Source organism: Mirounga angustirostris, unplaced genomic scaffold (assembly GCF_029215605.1).
Source record: "Mirounga angustirostris isolate CCGP_5_RB_7025 unplaced genomic scaffold, mMirAng1.0.hap1 SCAF_2, whole genome shotgun sequence".
Lineage (NCBI taxonomy): Eukaryota > Metazoa > Chordata > Mammalia > Carnivora > Phocidae > Mirounga > Mirounga angustirostris.
Window position 1 is genome coordinate 162672607 of NW_026991710.1, and position 19362 is coordinate 162691968.

Genomic DNA, 19362 nt, shown 5'->3' on the forward strand with positions numbered 1-19362 from the left:
CCTGTTGAGCTAAACTGCTATGCCCAGCCCTCAGGGCCCGTGTGAAGTCCACTTCTAGTGACTCTCAGATCCTGCATGATGACCAGGCTGCTCTCCACGCTAAGCCTATACCCCAATCCTATGCTGGAGTCAGTTGGCTTTCTGGTACCCCTCCCCTTGCTGCCTCATTCCGTCTCCGGTAACCCCTTCTCAGCTTTAGAGACCAGTTCAGATCCAGCCTCCTCTGGATCCTCCCTGACCATCTGGCTTACACCCAGCCACCAATTCTGAAGCCCCAGGCACGAAGAGTACCCCTCACTGAACCTCAGTCACTCAGACTTATGCTTCCCCATGTACATAATCAGGTCCTTCAAGCCTGAACCTAGCTTTAGCCTCCTTTCCCAGCCCCCAAAACAGCTGAGGACATCCTGCACAAAAAAACAGGTGTCCTAGCCATGCACGTTGATTATGCATTGGTGCAAGACCTCACTCACGACTCTAAGAGGGGATAAATTAAGGGTCTGGTTAAAAAACTGCAGATCCTTTCTGTAAACACCACTTCCTTCCAGAAAGGAGCTGAGCAGACCGAAGTCTGAGCAACAGCCCTGGCCATACATTCCCATGAAGGGGCTCCTTGCCTGGGTCTCCCCCTCCCCCCCACTCACACATCCTTCCACTTGGTATGAGGCCCCAGTTCAGACCCTCTCTCCATTGAACCTTTGCTACCTGCTCCCGCTAAAGCCAAGTTCATCCATCCTGGACATGCCCCACTGTCACAAGTGCTCTTGTAGCCTGTTCTTAACAGGAAACAAGGCAGGAGATCAGTGACAACCTCACTTTTTAAAAAAAAAAATCCCCTGGGAACAAAATTGCTTTGCACAAGCACAAGGAAAATACACCAGAAAGTGAGATTTACCAGCTTCTGCAGTTTTGTGACAAAATACCCTGTACACATAGGATATATGTCAAACACAGGTTCCATTTATCTCAGCACACCGAAGGTCAACAGAGCCGACCCTCGGCAAAAGCGCCAGATTGCACAGCTCACCCCCTCATTCTGCCCCCCTTTCTTCACCTTTCTCTCCTGTCCTCTCAGCCTTGCAGGTGGGTTGCTACCTAGTTTGTAGGGCTCCGTGCAAAATGAAAACATAAGGTCCCGTTTCAAAATTATTAAGAATTTCAAACTCTTCTACGACTGCAGAGCATTTACTCTAGCATGGGACTCTTCCACTTGTCCTGGTGGAGGGCTGGAGTCCTGCCCACTTGCCGAATCCTAAGCTGGGCCACCTTCTCTCCTACCATCACCACAGGGAGAATTCCCTCTTCAAAGTGTAGCCTCAAACCATTTATGTGCACTTAAGCCTTTTATCTCTGATTTCAGAATAAAAAGCATTTCTCCCTCCTTAAAGGACATTAAGGCATCAGCCAACAAAGGCGGAGATCTGAGGTAGGAAGTGGGATAGAAGGGACAGGGACCCCAATATCCCGTCGGCCTACTCAGAACTTAGAAGTGAGCCAACAAGGTCGCTCCAGCTCACAGTAGGTGAGAGACGGTCAGAAAGGCTGTCCTGAGCTCGAACACCCTCACTGCCCTGAAGATGCTGGCTAAGAACCAAGGCCCAACTCAGGACCTGAAGTCCTGATGCTTTCCCACCTGCCAACACCTCTCCCCACACCCCAAAACAGGTTAGACCCACCCACTGTGCAGAATCCCCCTCCCACGCCCACCACAGCTCTCCCCTATTTCTGCATCATGATCCCCAGAAATGGCCAGAATTGCATCCAAACGCCTGCCTTCCCTTTTCTACCCCCAGTCACAAAGTTGCTGACAAAGAAGCCTATCACCGAAATGCGTGCTGAGCAAAGAGCCCGCTGCCTGTCCTCACCGCCCCAAGCCCCTTGCTCCCAATGTACCCAGGACCTGGAAATGGATTTGACTTGTCCAAAACAGCTTTAGCAAAGGGGTCACACGGTGTACCCTTAGAGGTCACAGTGAGACACAAACAATGGAAATCAAAAACTCTATCTTCACTCCTTGCCTTAGCTTTCTTTCCCAGAAAGCACGGGGTTTTGGTCATTGAGCACAGAAGGTCAGTATTTATGGTAGAAAAGCTACTAAGGTTTTATAATGATTTCCATGCCCCTGGCTTTAAATGCATCTCAGGGTGCCCTCAAAGCCTTCAATTTCTCATGGATCATGGTTTGGCTCCCCGCCGCCCCCAAACCCACTGTTAGTATCTGACCCACTCGGGCCACCACTAAGCTGCAGAAGCTGGAGGAGGGCAGCAGAGGCGCAACCCCATGGAGAGAGTAGACACAAACGCCTCGTGCAGATTCATATTCTCAGATGCTTGGATTGTAAAAGGGGAATGGTTTGGAAGGCTAAATTGTTTTATGAAACCATGTCAAATTTATGTCCAAGAGTCTACTGAAAAATAGGAAACCAAAGCCAGAAGTTATGCCACTCAAAGTTAAATACTGAAGGAATAGCTAAACCACAAACATAAAGATTTTCTGTTCACTTGAGGAGATAAACATTTAGGCATCCTAAGGCACAGGATTTGATCACATTTTTCTACTTTAACTTCTTTTCCCAGATAGTTGTTAAAAAAAAAAATCATGCTCTTATGTAAGAAGCCAACGCAAAAATCGATGCCAACAAAACATGGAGGAAAGGGAAGAGGGAGCCACATGCCGTTCCCTCTGTTTCAGAGACAGAAAATAATTACATCAATATAGATAACAGGGGCGCCTGGGTGGCTCAGTCGTTAAGCGTCTGCCTTCTGCTCAGGTCATGGTCTCAGGGTCCTGGGATCGAGTCCCGCATCGGGCTCCCTGCTCTGCAGGGAGCCTGCTTCTCCCTCTCCCACTCCCCCCGCTTGTGTTCCCTCTCTCGCTGTGTGTCTCTCTCTGTCAAATAAATAAATAAAATCTTTAAAAAATATATATATATATATAGATAACAGATCGTCGTCAATGTGGTGTTCTCCCTCTGCAAGCTTCACACCGCCCTAGGAAGTGGCCACAGTCAGTCCACACCTGATAATCTACCTGAATTCCTCCTTTTATAGAGGAAGATCCCAAAGGGCTGGTGGCATGTCCTGGTCACCCAGCAGAGTGGGTGGCAGAGTACTCTTCAGGGACGGTCGCTTGGCAAAGTTAAGAAGAAAAGAAGTTGAAGCCGTGCTTTGCGTTTTGCAGAGGGCTGGGGTGGGTAGGGACTGGGGGGACATTAAGTCAAGTCTGTAAGGACAGATGAGGAAACCGAGTCTCAATGGGGCTTAAGGGTCTTGGTCAAAGTCACACAGCTCCCCGTGCTCATGTCATCATGCCACCTGCCTCACAGTCAGCTTTAAGCTTTGCATAACTATTGCCATCTGGAAGGATTCCATGTGCTTTTATTATTATTTCTTGAAACACAAAGAATCCCCATACTCGTTCTGGGTTCAGCAAATCTGTTGTCATCCTAGGTAAACAGCTGACTAGACTTTCATCGAATCTGGAAGACATGTGTGGACGGATCTGCCTTCCAACAGAGGCTGTGTGCCACACACGGAAGCAACACTGGGTAGCTAAGAGAACAGCGGCTCTGACAGAAAGTCAGCCATATCTCAGAGCAAAGAAACTCAGGCACCAAAGGCCCGTGTCACTGCTGAGTGAGAACAGGCCTTGCGTATTAAGATACTGTACGCAGAAAAGTAGACAGAGGTTTCAAATACGAATGCAGATGAAAAATCACAAGGGCAAACATTCCAAATTGCAGGCATTGATTTGTAATCAAGGTCTTTTGAACCTGCTTTGTGTGGGGGCAGTTCCTGTAGCATATTCAGGGCGGGTGGTAACCAGGATTCGTTTTTTAAGGATGTTTAATGGCTTTCCCGGGGGGGGGGGGGGGGGGGCGTCAGCTAGTAAGGTACTATATGCGGAAAGGTTTCATAAACTCCAAAGCACGATAAAATGTGATGCCACAACATCATGATATTTCAAACTCTTACTAACCATGTGCTTATACTTACTAGCTGCCCAATGTGCTAGGCATCTTTAATACCTCATATAAATGAGGAACAACAACAACAACAACAAATCCTGACAACCAAAAGCTTGATCCTGTAAAAGATTTCTTTACCTGGCTCGAGGTATATGAAAAATAATTCTCTACCAAAATTGCACAGATATATGGTTCACATATAAAGTGGAAAAAAATCATAAGATGGGGAAGTGTCCAAAGAGAAGAGGCATAAATAGCAGCAACAGGCTTTTCGATATGACTAAAGAGAGTCCGTCTTGCCTGTAGGCTGATGAGAGGGCGGTTATATAACCGAAGTTGGGAGTAGGGTGACGAGGAGGCAGCCACACGTCTGGGAAGTTGAAGTAGATTCTCTCCAGAAACAGGCAGAAGAGCTGGCTGACCTTGAAAGTTAATTCCTCTCCCAACTTATTAGTTGATTTTTGCCCCAGTAACAAGGGAAAAGCCAGTAAGAAGATACTAATGAATCTTCCAAGAAACGAGACAAGGCCGCTTTCTTCTAAAATTAGACACAAACACAGACTAATAGTAGGCTGCTCCGTGCCCATGAAAAAAGCTGAGCCGTTCATCTCACTAGTGTTCATGCGCTCTGGTGGTCTGTACAATATAACCTAGTGGTTAAGGATGAGGACTCTGGAATCAGACTTCCCAGGTTCAAATCCTGGCTCTGTCACTTGCTGACTGAGCAATCTTAGGTGATTTACTTAATTAACCTAAACCTCGGTTTCCTCATCCTCCTAATAGGGTCGTTAAGGAGAAAAAGTGAATCACTAAGTAGAAAGTTCCTCAAAGAGTGTCCAGCAAATGGTAAGTGCTGTAGACCACATGTTTGCAATCACTCTCCTGTTCATGGGCCTGGTAACAAGGCCCGATCTCTAGGAGAAGGGCCCAAGGAAGAGATCCATTAAAACTGCCTATCGGGGCACCTGGGAGGCTCAGTCAGTTGGGGGTCTGCCTTCGGCTCGGGTCATGATCCCAGGGTCCTGGGGTCAAGGCCCACATCGGGCTTCCTGCTCAGCGGAGAGCCTGCTTCTCCCTCTCCCTCTGCGGCCTCTCTGCCTACCTGTACTCTCTCTCTCTATCTCTCTGTCAAATAAATAAATAAAATATTTTTTAAAAAAAACTGCCTATCATCCTCGATTTGCGTTTCAATGTTTTTTGTTTATGTTTTGTTTTATTTCTTTTTTTAATGAAAGCAAGAACTTCTGCCTTCCTCTGCCAAGGAGCAATGAACCCTGTCCCCTCAGTAAGTGTGATTTTCATGAGAAAGTAAGTAGAAAGGGTATTTCTGAGAAATAAAAATCCATGCTATATACCCTTGCTGTCGCTCACATGACACTTTCTACCAGCCATGCCCAAAGCCAGCTGCCAGCCTGTTGCAACTGTGACCTGCCTGGGTGCCTGGACCCAGGTGCCCTTCCTTCTGCCTTCTACCCCAATTCACGAACTTGCCAACCTTCTATGAAATCCGACGCCGAGTACGGGCGCTGATTTGGGCTGCCCTCCACAGGGCTGTTCAGGGTCTCCAAGGCCGACTCGACAGCTTCTACCAACTCATCCCGCTTGTCCTTCCTCACGGGTTTCTCTTCGGGGTGGCGAGTCAGGCCGGTCTCCAGCTGGTACACCTTCTGCAGCGTGAAACTATCAAAAGGCACGGCGGCGTACTCCGTGGCCAGCTTGACGCCGGCGTGCACCTCCGCCTTGTCTACCTGGGAGCGCAGGAAGGCCAGCAGGTCGGCCTGGGTTTTCTCGGGGGGCCCCTGCTCCAGCCCCAGGCCCGCGGCGTCGCTGGGGTGATACTGCACGGCCTTGAGCCGCTCACTCCTCTCCTGCAGCTCCTCCTTGAGCTGCGCGATCTGCCTCTTGAGGCTGCCGATGTAGTGGCGGTGCTGCTCCTCCCACTCCTGCAGCGCCGCCTGGAAGCCCTCCTTCCCCGTGGGGCCACTGGCCCTGGGCAGCCCCAGCTGCTCCTCGTCACCTTGCGGAGTGCAGGCCAACATGTAGAGGACGGAGACGGCGCAGCAGAGGAACACGAGCAAAACCACCACCCGGGAGACCCACGCAAGCAGCCCCCGGCGGAGCATCCTCACTCAGCAGTCAGCCATGCGTCCACACCGGCCACATTCCAGAAGGCCAGGGCCCCCGGAAGGGCTTCCCTGGACTAGACCGCAGGGAGCACGTGTCTGGGGCCCCCCAGGCTGCTTTCATCCATTTCTTTCTACAATGGCTCTGGTCCCTTGAAGTCGACCACCACGTGGAGCAGTTTTCCTACTCGGAAAGGATGATCTAGGCAGGAGCAACCAGTTCGGTGAAACCTCCAAGCGTTCACGATCATTCTTATCATAGCCTCCAGATGTGCAGCAGACCACAAGCAGGGACCTGGGAAGAGACCAAACGGCAATACCACTTAATCAAGACGATAATACTCTTACGTTCACCGTGGCAACCAATATTCCATAGGCGTCCCATGAGGTTTACAGAAAATGCTTATGACGGGATTAAATACCGTTACATGTTTCTAAATCAGAACACCAATACGCATGTGCAGAGCCGTGCGCAGAAAATACAAAGGATGCAGGAAAAAGATTCAAAGGAAATACGGCAAAATGTGAATTTCCTCCGAAAGCATTAATGGCGATTTCCCCGCTTCTCTACACTTTGCTCTATCTTATAAATTTCCACAAGGGCACGTATTATGGTTAGATGGTATAGATGGTTAGAAGGGAAAAAACAAAACTTTAATGAAGCTGAAGCTGTGGGCAGGGACTTCTCCAGCCAGGGCCTGCCCAGCAGTGGTGGATGCGGAAGGTGAGGCCTACCTGCACTCACCTGTGTGCACTCACTCAGGGCAGGGCTGAGAGCTGACTCAGACTGGTCTTCAAATCTGATGAGGAGGGGGGGAAGCCCCTGGAGCTTCAAATATGTAAATAGTAAATGTGGATGATAACATAATAAGACAGAGTCCGGAGACAGTTGCTGCAGCTAACTCTCTAACTCTGCTTGCAGACCGGGGAAGATGAGTTTACCACAGAAAGGGATGGGGTTGGGAGGACAGAGACCAGAAATACTTGTCTTGTCAGAACTCAGATCCCAGGCACGTCTCTGCTCCAGCCTCTAGAAGGAGTTCTGTGTCCTGACTGATCATCAGGAATACCCGGACAGATCACAGAGCCTTTCATTCAAATCCGTGCTCGGCACCTCAACTCCAAACCCCTTGTAACACCAGAGAAGCCAACCTAACCTGCCTCCTTCATTTGCCCCACGCTCCCCTCCTTCCTCCTGCCATTACGGACTCCTCAGAGAACACTCCTTCAGTCTTCTCCCTTCCCCCTCAATCCCCTTTCCTTGTATCCCCCTACCCTTCTGAGCCAGAAAACAGAAAGAAATAACAATAAATGAAAAATAGAGCAAATAAAATTTCTTGCTTAGGGAGATTTTTTTATAAAATCTTCCTAGCTGCATCTTTTTTTATATAACTTCTCTTAAAAGCAAGCTCCCTGAGGATACCATGTCCTGACCATTTTATAAAAATTTGACATTTTAAATAATTCCCACAATAACTAAATTACTCTTTACAGAGTCTTCATCCAACCAAGAAAATCCAGATTCTGGGTCAATGGTCATCTCATTTACTGGTGGTCTGCCCCACTTACTGACTGGAAGAGGACTCCTGTCAATTAGCAACTTCAGGACCTCTAGGAGAAGAAAGAGGTGCTCCTTCTAGCATTCTCTCTATGCTGAAAATATAATCAACAATAATGGGCTCACTGACTTTATCTGATATGCACCTGCTATGTCTAATGCACACCGAGAGAGATCCTCTTCTATTACCCTGGTGATGTGCCTCTTACAGATACCATTATATTACCAAAATCGTTTATTTCTCAATTGTCCTTAAAAATTCAATTCCAATATTCCCCTTGGCCCAAGGAGTCTCTCTGCTATAATGTAGAACAATACACAGTTATTAGCGCTAAGTTTAAAGTGCATGTTTAGCTCTGGAAGCCTTTTCTGTCTGATGAAAATCTTGGGATTTGTATAATTACTATAATTCTGTGATTAAAAACATCTCAGCTTTGGTATTCAGGCACCTTGCTGTTTTTAATGAAATCTCTCAGATGAACTCATTATATCCAAGTATTAAATTACCAGTGAAAACATGTTATCACGTTATTCTACTATTTTAAAGACTTTTACTTTAAATGGGTTGTCATTAAAGGCAAAATAAGCAAATCAAAAAACAAAAATGGAACATTCAACATTATTTATTGTGCCACAGAAACAAAGAGTGCAATCTAATTGTTATATTTGGAATAACTGTTATATTTGCATAATAAATTGAAATCACATTGTTTAACGAAGCAATATATTAAAGCTATGGATGGCTAAAGAAATTTAGAACTGTACAGTAATGATTTTGTTCTGTTCCGTAAGTCTCTTCAACATCTAGCCCGGCTTTTGCAATTCACTAGTATAAATTTCAAAGTTACTTGATATTCCATTCTTTGGGATGTAAAAGGAGAAAAAAAAAACAGATCTTAGGAAAAAATGACTCTTTACAAGAAATAAGAAAAAGCCATAAAAATTACAGCCAAAGAAGCAGTGATGGATTTCTCCTTTAAAAGTCAGGAGCAGATAATATGCATCAGAAACAAAGTTCTACATTCTTTAACAGACAGAATGTTTTCTAACTATTCTAGCAATCTAATCTGTAATCAAAACAGTAACAACTGGCTAAACTGTGGAGGCTAGGAGTATGTGCTTCCTAAAGTCAGGCAGCCTATCTTTTGGCTTCTTGCTTCTATGGAGACTTTAGGGTTTTCATTTGGCAGCATAGAACATCATTCTTAAGAGCACATGTCCACAATAGCCAAACTATGGAAAGAGCCAAGATGTCCATCGACAGATGAATGGATAAAGAAGATGTGGTATATATATACAATGGAATGTTATGTGGACATCAAAAAAACCCCAGAATCTTGCCATTTGCAATGACGTGGATGGAACTAGAGGGTATTATGCTAAGCGAAATAAGTCAATCAGAGAAAGACATGTATCATATGATCTCACTGATATGAGGAGTTCTTAATCTCAGGAAACAAACAGGGTTGCTGGAGTGGTGAGGGTGGGAGGGATGGGGTGGCTGGGGGATGGACATTGGGGAGGGTATGTGCTATGGCGAGCGCTGTGAATTGTGTAAGACTGTTGAATCACAGATCTGTACCTCTGAAACAAATAATACATTATATGTTTAAAAAAAAAAAAAAGAAGAAGATAGTAGGAAGGGAAAAATGAAGGGGGAAGGAAATCGTAGGGCAAGATGAACCATGAGAGACGATGGACTCTGAGAAACAAACTGAGGGTTCTAGAGGGGAGGGGGGTGGGGGGATGGGTTAGCCTGGTGATAGGTATTAAGGAGGGCACGTACTGCATGGAACACTGGGTGTTATACGCAAACAATGAATCATGGAACACTACATCAAAAACTAATGATGTAATGTATGGTGATTAACATAACATAATAAAATTAAATTTTTAAAAAAAAGAGCACATGTTACTTGACCAGTCAGGAAAGAACACCTCAATGAGATGTAACGAGACCAAACATCGAGCGAAACCTATAGGGAAACCAGACCAAACGCAGGGCTAAAAGACACCGTGCAATCTCTCCCTATACCTACAGAAGTGCTGGGAGAAGTAAGAGTTAACATTTACCATGTGTTTACAGACTTACAGATGGAAAGCACCATGTAATTACCAAAGACTACTACAAGCTAGAGGTGACAGTGAAAATACAGCTTTATGTGATCACAGCAGCACAGTGCTACTATTTTAAAAACTTAGAAAAGGCACCCAGATTTTAGACTAGTTCAGTCTTTGGGGGTGGTTGGGAACAGGGAAGGAGTGGAGAGCAAGCTGAAGCCCTGTCAATAACCAATTTTAGAACCTTTGGGAGAAGAGAGATGCATATTCCTATTTTTTTAATTATAGAAAATCCTTGTATTCATCAGATTTCTTGCCACTTACAATTTTAATTTTTAAAATTTTTTTTAAGATTTTTATTCTCTTAAGTAATCTCTACACCCAACATGGGGCCGAACTCACACCCAACATCAAGAGTCACATGCCCTACCAACTGAGCCAATCAGGCGCCCCTCTTGCCACTTACATTTCTAAATGTCCATCCTTACTAATTGCTTTCCTCAATACTTTCCTGTCCTTGGCCAACTCCCAAGGATGGCTCTGTGACACATCTTGTCCCAAACACTGGGTTTATTGATTAGAATGGAGGGACTATCCAAGCACAATGGTTCTGCTGCCATTCTTGCAATCTCTGGGCAACAAAAGCCACAGGGTAAAGGCTTCTTCATAGTCTACTATAAAGGCAAGACAATGTTGAAGAGCAATGCTTTCTAGCATCCACCCAGGTCTGAGCCCACGTAAAGCAAGGTTATCCTCCAAACTCTCAGAATGGAAAAGCATTCTCAGTGCAGACTGGTGTTCCATCATCCATGGGCCAGGATAACCCTAAGAACGTTTTCCCTAGGGTCTCTAGATAGGGGGTTGTTTAAGGAATCTACAGCACTTTCTGAACACGTAAGGTAGAGAATCTGAAAGACACAGTGGGCCTCTGCCAAGGGGTCCAGCAATGGATGGGTTTCTCAGACTCTAGGTGCAAGTTGTCTGACAGCTCTGACGTCCTGCTGGGACCGGGAGGCATCCAGAACATCACCCAGATCTCCAAATGACCGAGCAGTGACCTAACAGTGGGTCAGAATCACAGTCTACTCCATCTAGGATACTGTTATCACACTTAAAACAAATAGTTATTAAGCACCCACTATGTTGAATGTACTCCTGTAAGAAATTACAGGAGAAAATGAACCAAGCACAAGTTCCAGTGTCAGCATGTTTATCAGCACGCTCAAATGACTATAATATAAGTCCCCTATAGGCAAACACCATTAAAACAGATATAAAGTGTTAACGCTTACCAAATGTATGTGGAAGACAGGGGTGTTGAGACGTATAAATAAATACATTTTAAAATGACAAAAGCTTAAAATAAATGGTAGAAATCAACAACAGTTGTTAAGATAAGACAGACAAGTGGCTATGGGCATCATTTCATCTTTGAGTGGACGCTCTTGGTAAAACCAAGCCAAGCCTAAGTCTGGTTCAGAGTCCAACATTTTACCCCAATGGGGACCGTGGAAGTTAGAAATTCTATGATTAGGACAGAAGTACCTATTCTAAGAAGTAGAAGGATGGGTGTAGGCACTTCACTCTACAGATCCCAGGGAACATTTGGGTCACAAGAGCTGTGTGCGGTGACAGAGAGCCTGCCAAGATGTGTCTATTAATGGCCACAAGATGCTCATAAATCACCAAGGATTCCAGGACACCCATGGATGCCACACCGTCAGGGTCGGCAGCAGGCAGAAAGGACAGTGGCTTCACAGTGAGACCAGGTCAGGCAGTTCTACACACTACAATGACAGGCCTTGTGACCGATAAAGGAAACCATTCAAGGGGCGGCAATAAATTCTACAAGACATCTCCACCCTATGTGCAGGCACAGCCAAGAGGGTTGATGGGGGGAAGAAAACAAGCAATGTCTCCTGGGCCAGGAAGTGGTAGCCCAAAGCCCCAACACGACCATGCGAGTCTATTCCACTCTGGCCCATACAGTCAGCTCTTTGATGCCAAGGCCACAAGCTAACCTTCAGTCAAAGGATTAGCTGTACTAACAGAACATAAATGGAGGTTCTATCTCTTGGAATATTTAGCATCCTGGACGTGTGTGGAAAAGGCATCATGCGAGGATTCTTATTCAAAGAGCTTCCAAATGCTCTCAAAAATGTATATGTAATGTAAATGTATGTAACACTGTAAACTTTACTCAAACACATGACTTCCTTTAGAATTCTGTCCACCTTGGCCTGACTCTCCCATGCAAGGAGCTCCCAATCTGACCCTCAACATTGTCTCCTGTGGGCTTTCATCCCGCTGTGTGTTTGCCTCCCACACTGTCCTGGGGGTTTGAGATGAGTGGCCGATCACATATGGCAGAAGTGGAGCACATTTCTGCAAAATTCAACAGAAAACAGGTAAAAAGCCATCATGAGAGCTGAAAAACCTTGAAGCTCACAGCGCCTACTCCCAGTGCATTCTGTTTACGGATTTTCCCAAGATTTTTCCATCTGCCTTCTCTTAAAGGAAATGAGTATATACAACCAACTCCTGAAACTGCTTTGTTGAGTCCACAATCATCTACCTCTTGTGCACAGTTCGTTTAGGGTTGAGGCACTTGCAAAGAAGTGAAAACAGCCCAAAAATGGGCATAAGAGCTCATAATCTCCCTAAACCACATCCACCTGGAAGCGTTAGAGCTGGGGTTCCCAGGTGTCACAGCGCTTTCTGCAATGCAGGTTTCTTTTTCCCCATGAGTAAAGTCAGCATCTTCTCTAGTGCCAAATGCTTTATCCTCGGGTATGTTCCTGACAACGAATGAAGAGCTGAAGCAAGGAGGGAAGCGGAGCAGTATCACCGCCTAAAAATGAAGAGGTGCTGCAGCCGAGTCCCAGATCCCATGGGCTTCCAAGCGAAGTCGACAGTCAAACACCCAGAGTGGAGTCGAACGGGCCAGGAGCAGTCTGAAGCTTTCCTCCCTGACCTCGTCCAGCCCTGAGAGCAGCCACCTGGCCTGGGCCCGAGGCTCTGCCCTCACACAGAGAGGGGGCTACGCAGGCTGTGGCCTCGTCATGTCAGCAGTTTCGCTGCTTTCCTTCCCCGACCTTGGGCCTCACCGTCAGCCGTCTCCAAACTTATCAAACATGATAGCACATTCCAGGTGATAAGTAACTTTTGACATACAGATGATAGAGAAGTATGTAAATTTACTCACTTATAAGTTACATACACGTTTTACAGCATTGTTGTATTATGTATTCACAAAACAGCACTCTTAAAATAATGCAGGAGAACATTTTTTGTTTGTTTGTTTTCTCACCCTGATGAACCTTCCTGGGCACCCCCAGGGACCTTTGCTTCAGGGGGTTACTGACCTTCGTTTCCATGGCCCCCAGTCAACAGCAAATTCCACAGCCCGGGGCGCCTGCCTTGCTGTCCCCTTCTCAGAGTGACTTTCCTGTCTCTGGACCACACTGACTCAGTCCCAGGGTGTCCAACACCTGCCGCCAGGCCACATGTCCAGACTGCTGCCAGGAACGCACTCCCCTCCCTTCCTAGAGGACTCAGACTCAGCTGGTCTGTTCTGCGGGTCCTCCCTATAACCTGGCTCTGAGAGCATGTCCTCCAGGGACCAGCAGAGAGCAGCCCAAAGGAACGGGGCTGACTACTTGTTGGTTGAAAACTTCTTAGGTGAGAGGTACGCTTCCATCCCCTCAACTCCACACTGGTCTCCTGAGAGAATCATTCTGATTCCCTTTTCCCTACCTCAAAGCAGGAAAAAAGAAATGTGGTAGAAGAAATGGGGTCTGCTAGTCAGAAAGTGAAGGTACAGAGATTAATCACAACCACACAAGCCAAAAAGTCAGGAAACAGGTCTAAACTGTTTCTGCTATCCTCTCTTGTTTTGATTTTGGTTTTTAATTTGCTGGTGAAACTTCAAAGGGAAGAACTGATAGAGGGGGGCTTCCTGAATATGCATAGATTTACTATTCTCCCCCCACCCTCGCCCTACCTCGCTACCTCCAACCTTGTTTCAAGAAGGGTCCTAGGGAATCAGCCAGCACAGGGGGCAGTCATGGAGCCTACAGAGGGAAAAGAGAGAAGGGTCCTGGCACAAGAAGGCATTACTCAAGGGACTGAGAATAAGTCTAATAAAGAACCTCTTCCCAGCAGGAAAGTGTCTCCAGCACGTACACAGGGCTGAGTCAGCTGCCAAAACACTGCAGACGGACCTGCCTAGTCTCCGTCTCCCCCTCAGTCCCGCGGGGCTCTCTGCAGCTGGTGGAGCCGCCCAGCCCCACCAAATGAGAACCCTGTGAAACCAGGCTTCCAAAACTCATTGCTCATAATCACAACCACTTACTGAGCATTTACTTCGGGCCAGACATCACACTAAGCACTTTATAAACATTATCTCATTTAATCCTCAAAACAATCTTATGAGCTAAGTCTTATTATCCCCCATTAAAGACAAGGAAACCGAGGCTTAGAGCAGTGAAGTCATTTGCCCAAGGTGCACAGGGGCAAGCAGCCAAGCCTGGTTTCAAACCCAGCTTCGTCTGATGCTAACACCCTGCTCTTCTTACCCACTGGGCTATCCTGTTCATCACCCTTAATAATCCTGGACTGCTTGCTGAGACCCATTCCTCATTCTGCAACCATCATGTCTGATTTTTCTTGCTTCTGAACTCAAAATGAACCTTCCTATTTATGAGCTTGTCCAGCCCCTCAGATGTGGCAGTAAGCACTGTTTCTGTGAAATTTTTGACCTCTCCACTTAGCTAGGGTTTGCATTTCCATATCGCTTACCAGCTCCGCAAACTCATGCTATCCCTAGAAATAATGCCGGTCCCGGCCATGGCCAGTGCAAGCATTGCCCTGGCCCCACGGCTGGAGCCAGGAAAGAAGACGTCGGCAACACGCCAGCCAGTGCTCTGAGCAGATGCCAAGAGCTTATACCCACATATCAGGTTGAAGACAGCTCCACCAAAAAGCACCCTAGTAAGTCGAATTTTTAATCAACTGAGAGATGTTCTTCTTTGAAAGGAGCAAAAGAGAACATCTCTCAGATGGTTAAGATGCTGGCTGGAATCACTATGGAACTCTTTCCTGCCAAACACTGATTTCTCACCTCTTTCCTCCAAAGCATGGCAAAAGGAGATGCCCAGGCAATGGCCATTCACCGTGTGTCAACGAATACCCTCATGTGTAGGCCAAAGTCAGCCCCGGCATCCATGCAGATTCAGGCAAAGGCACCCCTCCCCCCCCAGGAGACCACATTCCCAAGGTCACACAGCACAGCTTCCAGGGAAATGCACGCTGTTAATTAACAAGGAGGGGACTAATTAAGTGTGAGCAATGCTCACAGCCAAGTACCTTCTAGCTCAGTGATAAGCACAGAGCCCTGAGCAGATGCCAGAGTTGCTGAGTGGTAGCTATCAGCTCCAAGGTGAGGTCAGAGGTGTGAATCACGTCACACGATGCCACGGAGGCTGAGGAGGCTCCAGAATGAGATGAACCGCACGTTAGTTGGAGTGAAGGCAGCACAGAGAGGAAAGTGGACTTCTCTCCTTTCTGATAACATGATCCATGCCCCTTATTAGCGGACAGGAGAAGGAAGAGGAGGATGAGAAAAAAGGTTTACTGGGGCACCTACGTAGCGCAGTCGGTTAAGTGCCTGACCCTTGGTATGGGTTCAGGTCACGATCTCAGAATCGTGGGATCAAGCCCCGTGTGGAGTTCCACGCTGAGGGTGGAGTCTGCTTAAGATTCTTTCTCCCCCTCCCCCTTGGCCCCTCCCCTCACTCACAGATAAATAAATAAATAAAATCTTTAAAAAAATGTTTACCAAATGCCTCTACCATGCACCGCCCAATGGCTTTAAAACATTTATAGACACAGAGCTCCCAGATAAGATAAAAGTGCTCACCTGGGTCGTCTGTTCAGGCAGCCCTGGGAGGGGGAGGGGGCACCACTGAGGACCACCAGAGAATCACTAGGCCTCATGCATTACGGGCTGTCTTACCTAAACCACATGTGAGTCGTTGATCCCTGTTCTCTGAGATGCAGAAGCTGGGATTTGGGGAGGCCAGTGACCTTCCCACGCAGCTAGTGGGCCTCCACACCACCACAGTCACCTACTTCCATCAGCCTGATGCTGCCAGGCATAGACAGAGCTACGCAACGTGTGGAATTAGAGAAAAACAGCAAGGGGAGGCAATGCCCACAAACAGGGCCACAGAGAAAGAGCCAGAAGCTGAGAATACACACGGCGGGGAAAGCCCTAGAAACAGGACAAAACAGGCCTCCAAAGAGGAGTGGCCCATAGATACCAGTCTCTCAAAGCAAAATGGCACTCTGACCTGAAGGTCAGAGTTGGGGGAACTCCGCCCCCCTTCTCCATCTTGGGCTCCTCTAAGGTGGGATTCCCTGCTTGAGTGTGCAAAGAACAATGACCAAGAAGCCTGTTCTCTCTGGCATATGTAGTCTGCTCATGACTAGAGTGTGCTGCCTTCTCCCAGGGCTGTCATTCTTCGCCCTCCTCCCTGGGCCTGGGCATCAGTCGGCATGATGCTGTGCGTGAGTCTGGGCGGCCTCCAGTCTCGTGAAAGAAGGCACGAGCACTGCCGCTCTCCGCCCCCATCAGACGCCTGAAGGAACCACCGCTGGAAACATCCTGCATCAAACCAGTGCTGACAGCCACTCTCATGAGTTACTTGACGTGTTCTGCTGGCGTGTTTGGGGTAAGAAGGGTTGAGAAGATAACTGCTTTCAGTCCAGATGAAATAAACAGCCTACCACCTTTCGGTTCTCCTCTTTCCTCCCCACCTACGAGGAAGAGAGCAGCACACAAAGGAGCGGCTTTCTTTTAGCAAGTGGTTATTATGTAACAGGACTAGAGAAAGCACGGATTGTGCAGAATTATTTTAGAAACCCCACGAAGCTAGATCAGCAAAGCCTTCTCTCTTTGCGCCATCTATCTCAATCTGGAAATAGAACCAGTAATAGAGAAAAAATTAACAGGAGGATGTCCAATATTACATAAATGTAAGATGTATTATTATTTTTCACAAAAATAAAACCTTGCACTGACTACAAGTAGATTCTGTTCCGGTCCACTGCGCCTATGAGCACCTCTTGCAGGTTTCCCTACCCCTTCTTCAGCGCCCACTCCCAATACCCCTACCAAGCCTATCTTAGAGTCAACTGTCCCTGCTAGAGGGTTAACTGATTATTAAGGTACTGGCTAAAAATATTTCAAGACATTGCTCCTATCAAGAAATTTATCCACCAGAAACACTGTCCCATTTCTACATAAGCTAAATAGCACAGAGTACTTACTTAATCTAAGTTTGTCTTACAGTTTAATACTATGTAACATTCCACAAACATATTCTCTGTGTCACTCTTAACATAGTCCAGGCTCTTTCTGTAAACTTTTGCCTTTCTATCTATGATCCCACTCTATTTGCATCTTCCTCCAGCTTCTCTGATGTCTCCTATGATACAGGTTCTATTAATATCATACCCATTTTGCAGATAAGGACATCTAGGCAGAGGTTAGTCATTTGCCTGAGTCATTTGGCAATGAAACGACAGAACTGGGCTTCTCATCCAGGCAGTATGTCTCCGTCATCTGTGCTCTTGATCACTATGCTACACGGCTTCTCTATAGCTTGCTACATGCTCAGCGGAGCAGTGTTCATGGTAATGGGGAAGAGCAGAAAGAAGGCTGATGTGGAACTGCACAATGCACAGTGCTGGACGGTAAGGGGGCAGGAGAGGAGCTCGGAAAGGTTTTATAGCAAAGAGCCCGGTGTAGAAGAGAGCTCTCACCAGAACCCGACCATGCTGACACCCTAATCTCGCACTTCTGGCTTCCAGAACTGTGAGAAATCAGTGTTTGTTTGTTACACCGCTAATCGATGGTACTTTATAATGCAGTCTGCACAGACTACAACCAGCCCTTATATCATGACAGGGGATGTAAACTTTATTCTACAGGTGATGATTAGCCAGCCATTTAAGTTTTTAGATAAGCCAGCCATTTAAATTTTTAGATAAGATCAGAACTGAATCCTAGCAAATGGGCAGGGCTGAGCCAGGCTGCAGGCGGAAAGACCGCCGTTAGAGGGCCAGGTAAGAAGCCACCCACCACCTCAGTATTCCAACGAAGGCACATGGAAGCAGCAGCACGAAATATGGGGGTAGGGTGGATTCAAGAAGGTTTTCTTGGGTACCACCTCCAAGATGTGGATGCCAATCAGACAAGAGGGAGAAAGAAAGTGTCCACCAAGAACAAGGCCTAGGATTTAGCTTGTGTGACTCACAGGATGGGGCTACCACTGAAAAAGCCAACACACAAGAGATTTAGCAGAAAGACAAGCTTGGTTTTGGACATGTGGACGTGGCACAGCCCGTGGAATGTCAGGTAGAGGGGGAGGTCTCTGTTAGGAGGCCCCCGCCTGCATTCTTTGAATTATCTGCACGGGCAAGTGCCTGCTCTACCAATTCCTGCACCTCGATAAGACTTCACATTTATATTTGTTTTAACTCTCGAAGCACTACCTCGTGTCCCCTTCTATCCTATCAGTACAGCTCAGTGGCTGAGAGGACAGGTTCTAGGGTGCAGACTATTCGGTCCTACAGTTGCTTGGCTTCCCTCAGCCTTAGTTTCCCAAGCACAGGAGCACAGAGAGGGCCTCAGGTCCTTCTGAAAGTAAATGAGATAATGCACGTGAAGCACCGGGCACAAAGCTCACATGTAATCAGTGCGAGCCAAAGTGAGGCCCAAACCCCCACATACAAGCCTGACACTGACGCCATTTCACTGCTCAGAAAAGTCAACCAAGGAGGAATAGCTGATGTTTATACACATTTATGGGCTCCACACTCCCGGTCTCTTGCCTCTGAACGACACTCCCAAAAGTTCAAATCAAAGTAACTCTCTCACATCCCTATCGTCCCTGTAAAGCCCAGTTAAAAAAAAAAAAAAAAAAATGAAAGAAAGAAAGAAAGAAAAGGAAAAGAAAAAGGAATTTGTAATGAATCTGAAAAGTTCTCTGCCATTTACACCAAGTGGTGCAGAGGGAGTTTTAAAAGGCAATCGCATTGAAAGGCTTAGCGCAGTCTCCAGGCAGAGTGGAAGGGCACAGGGGCGGTTTTCTTGAGCTTCTTCAACGTTGTTTGGGCCTCAGGATGATATAGTACAGAGCTATGGACATGAGAGAGCAAGCTGCAAGCAAACTTTACCGACCAGAGAACTGACTGCATGGACCCTGGGCACAACTCGGCTGTCAGACCTGCTGAGTCACTATTAAAGGGACTGTTTGGGAGAAATCTCAGAACCTCCTAGGATACTTTTGAAATGCAGTTTTCCGGTAGCTCCAAATGATATAAGACAATACACTAGTGTTCTGATTTCACCTGCTGGTACTGGAGATATTCCTGGGGTTCAAAAGAAAACTTCAAACAACAATGAAAGCTGCTTCCCAAAATAAGGCTTCACAATGCCTCTGGTGAGAAGAGTCCCCGGATTCCCTCTTTTGACTGTACATCATTATCCTGATACCTAACAGCCCTCAGTTCAAAGCTGCCCAAGACGGGCAACAGGCATAAAATGCCTCTTTCCTGAAAGATAAATTGGAATATTATCCTTTTGA

At 46.7% G+C, this 19362-nt stretch overlaps 1 protein-coding gene across 5 annotated transcripts in view; it reads right to left on the reverse strand.

Moving 5' to 3' along the window:
• CSGALNACT1 (chondroitin sulfate N-acetylgalactosaminyltransferase 1) overlaps positions 1–19362 on the reverse strand; it is a 343648-nt gene that overhangs the window by 97675 nt on the left and 226611 nt on the right. For 4 of the 5 annotated variants that reach the window (XM_045879960.3, XM_054508640.2, XM_045879958.3 and 1 more), the window contains one exon: positions 5463–6385. In XM_045879960.3, the coding sequence (XP_045735916.1) occupies positions 5463–6090 (628 nt within the window). In that variant the 5' untranslated portion in view covers positions 6091–6385. Of the gene's footprint in view, positions 1–5462; positions 6386–13074; positions 13144–19362 lie in introns of those variants that run through there. The other variant, XM_045879961.3, reaches the window with a different exon arrangement.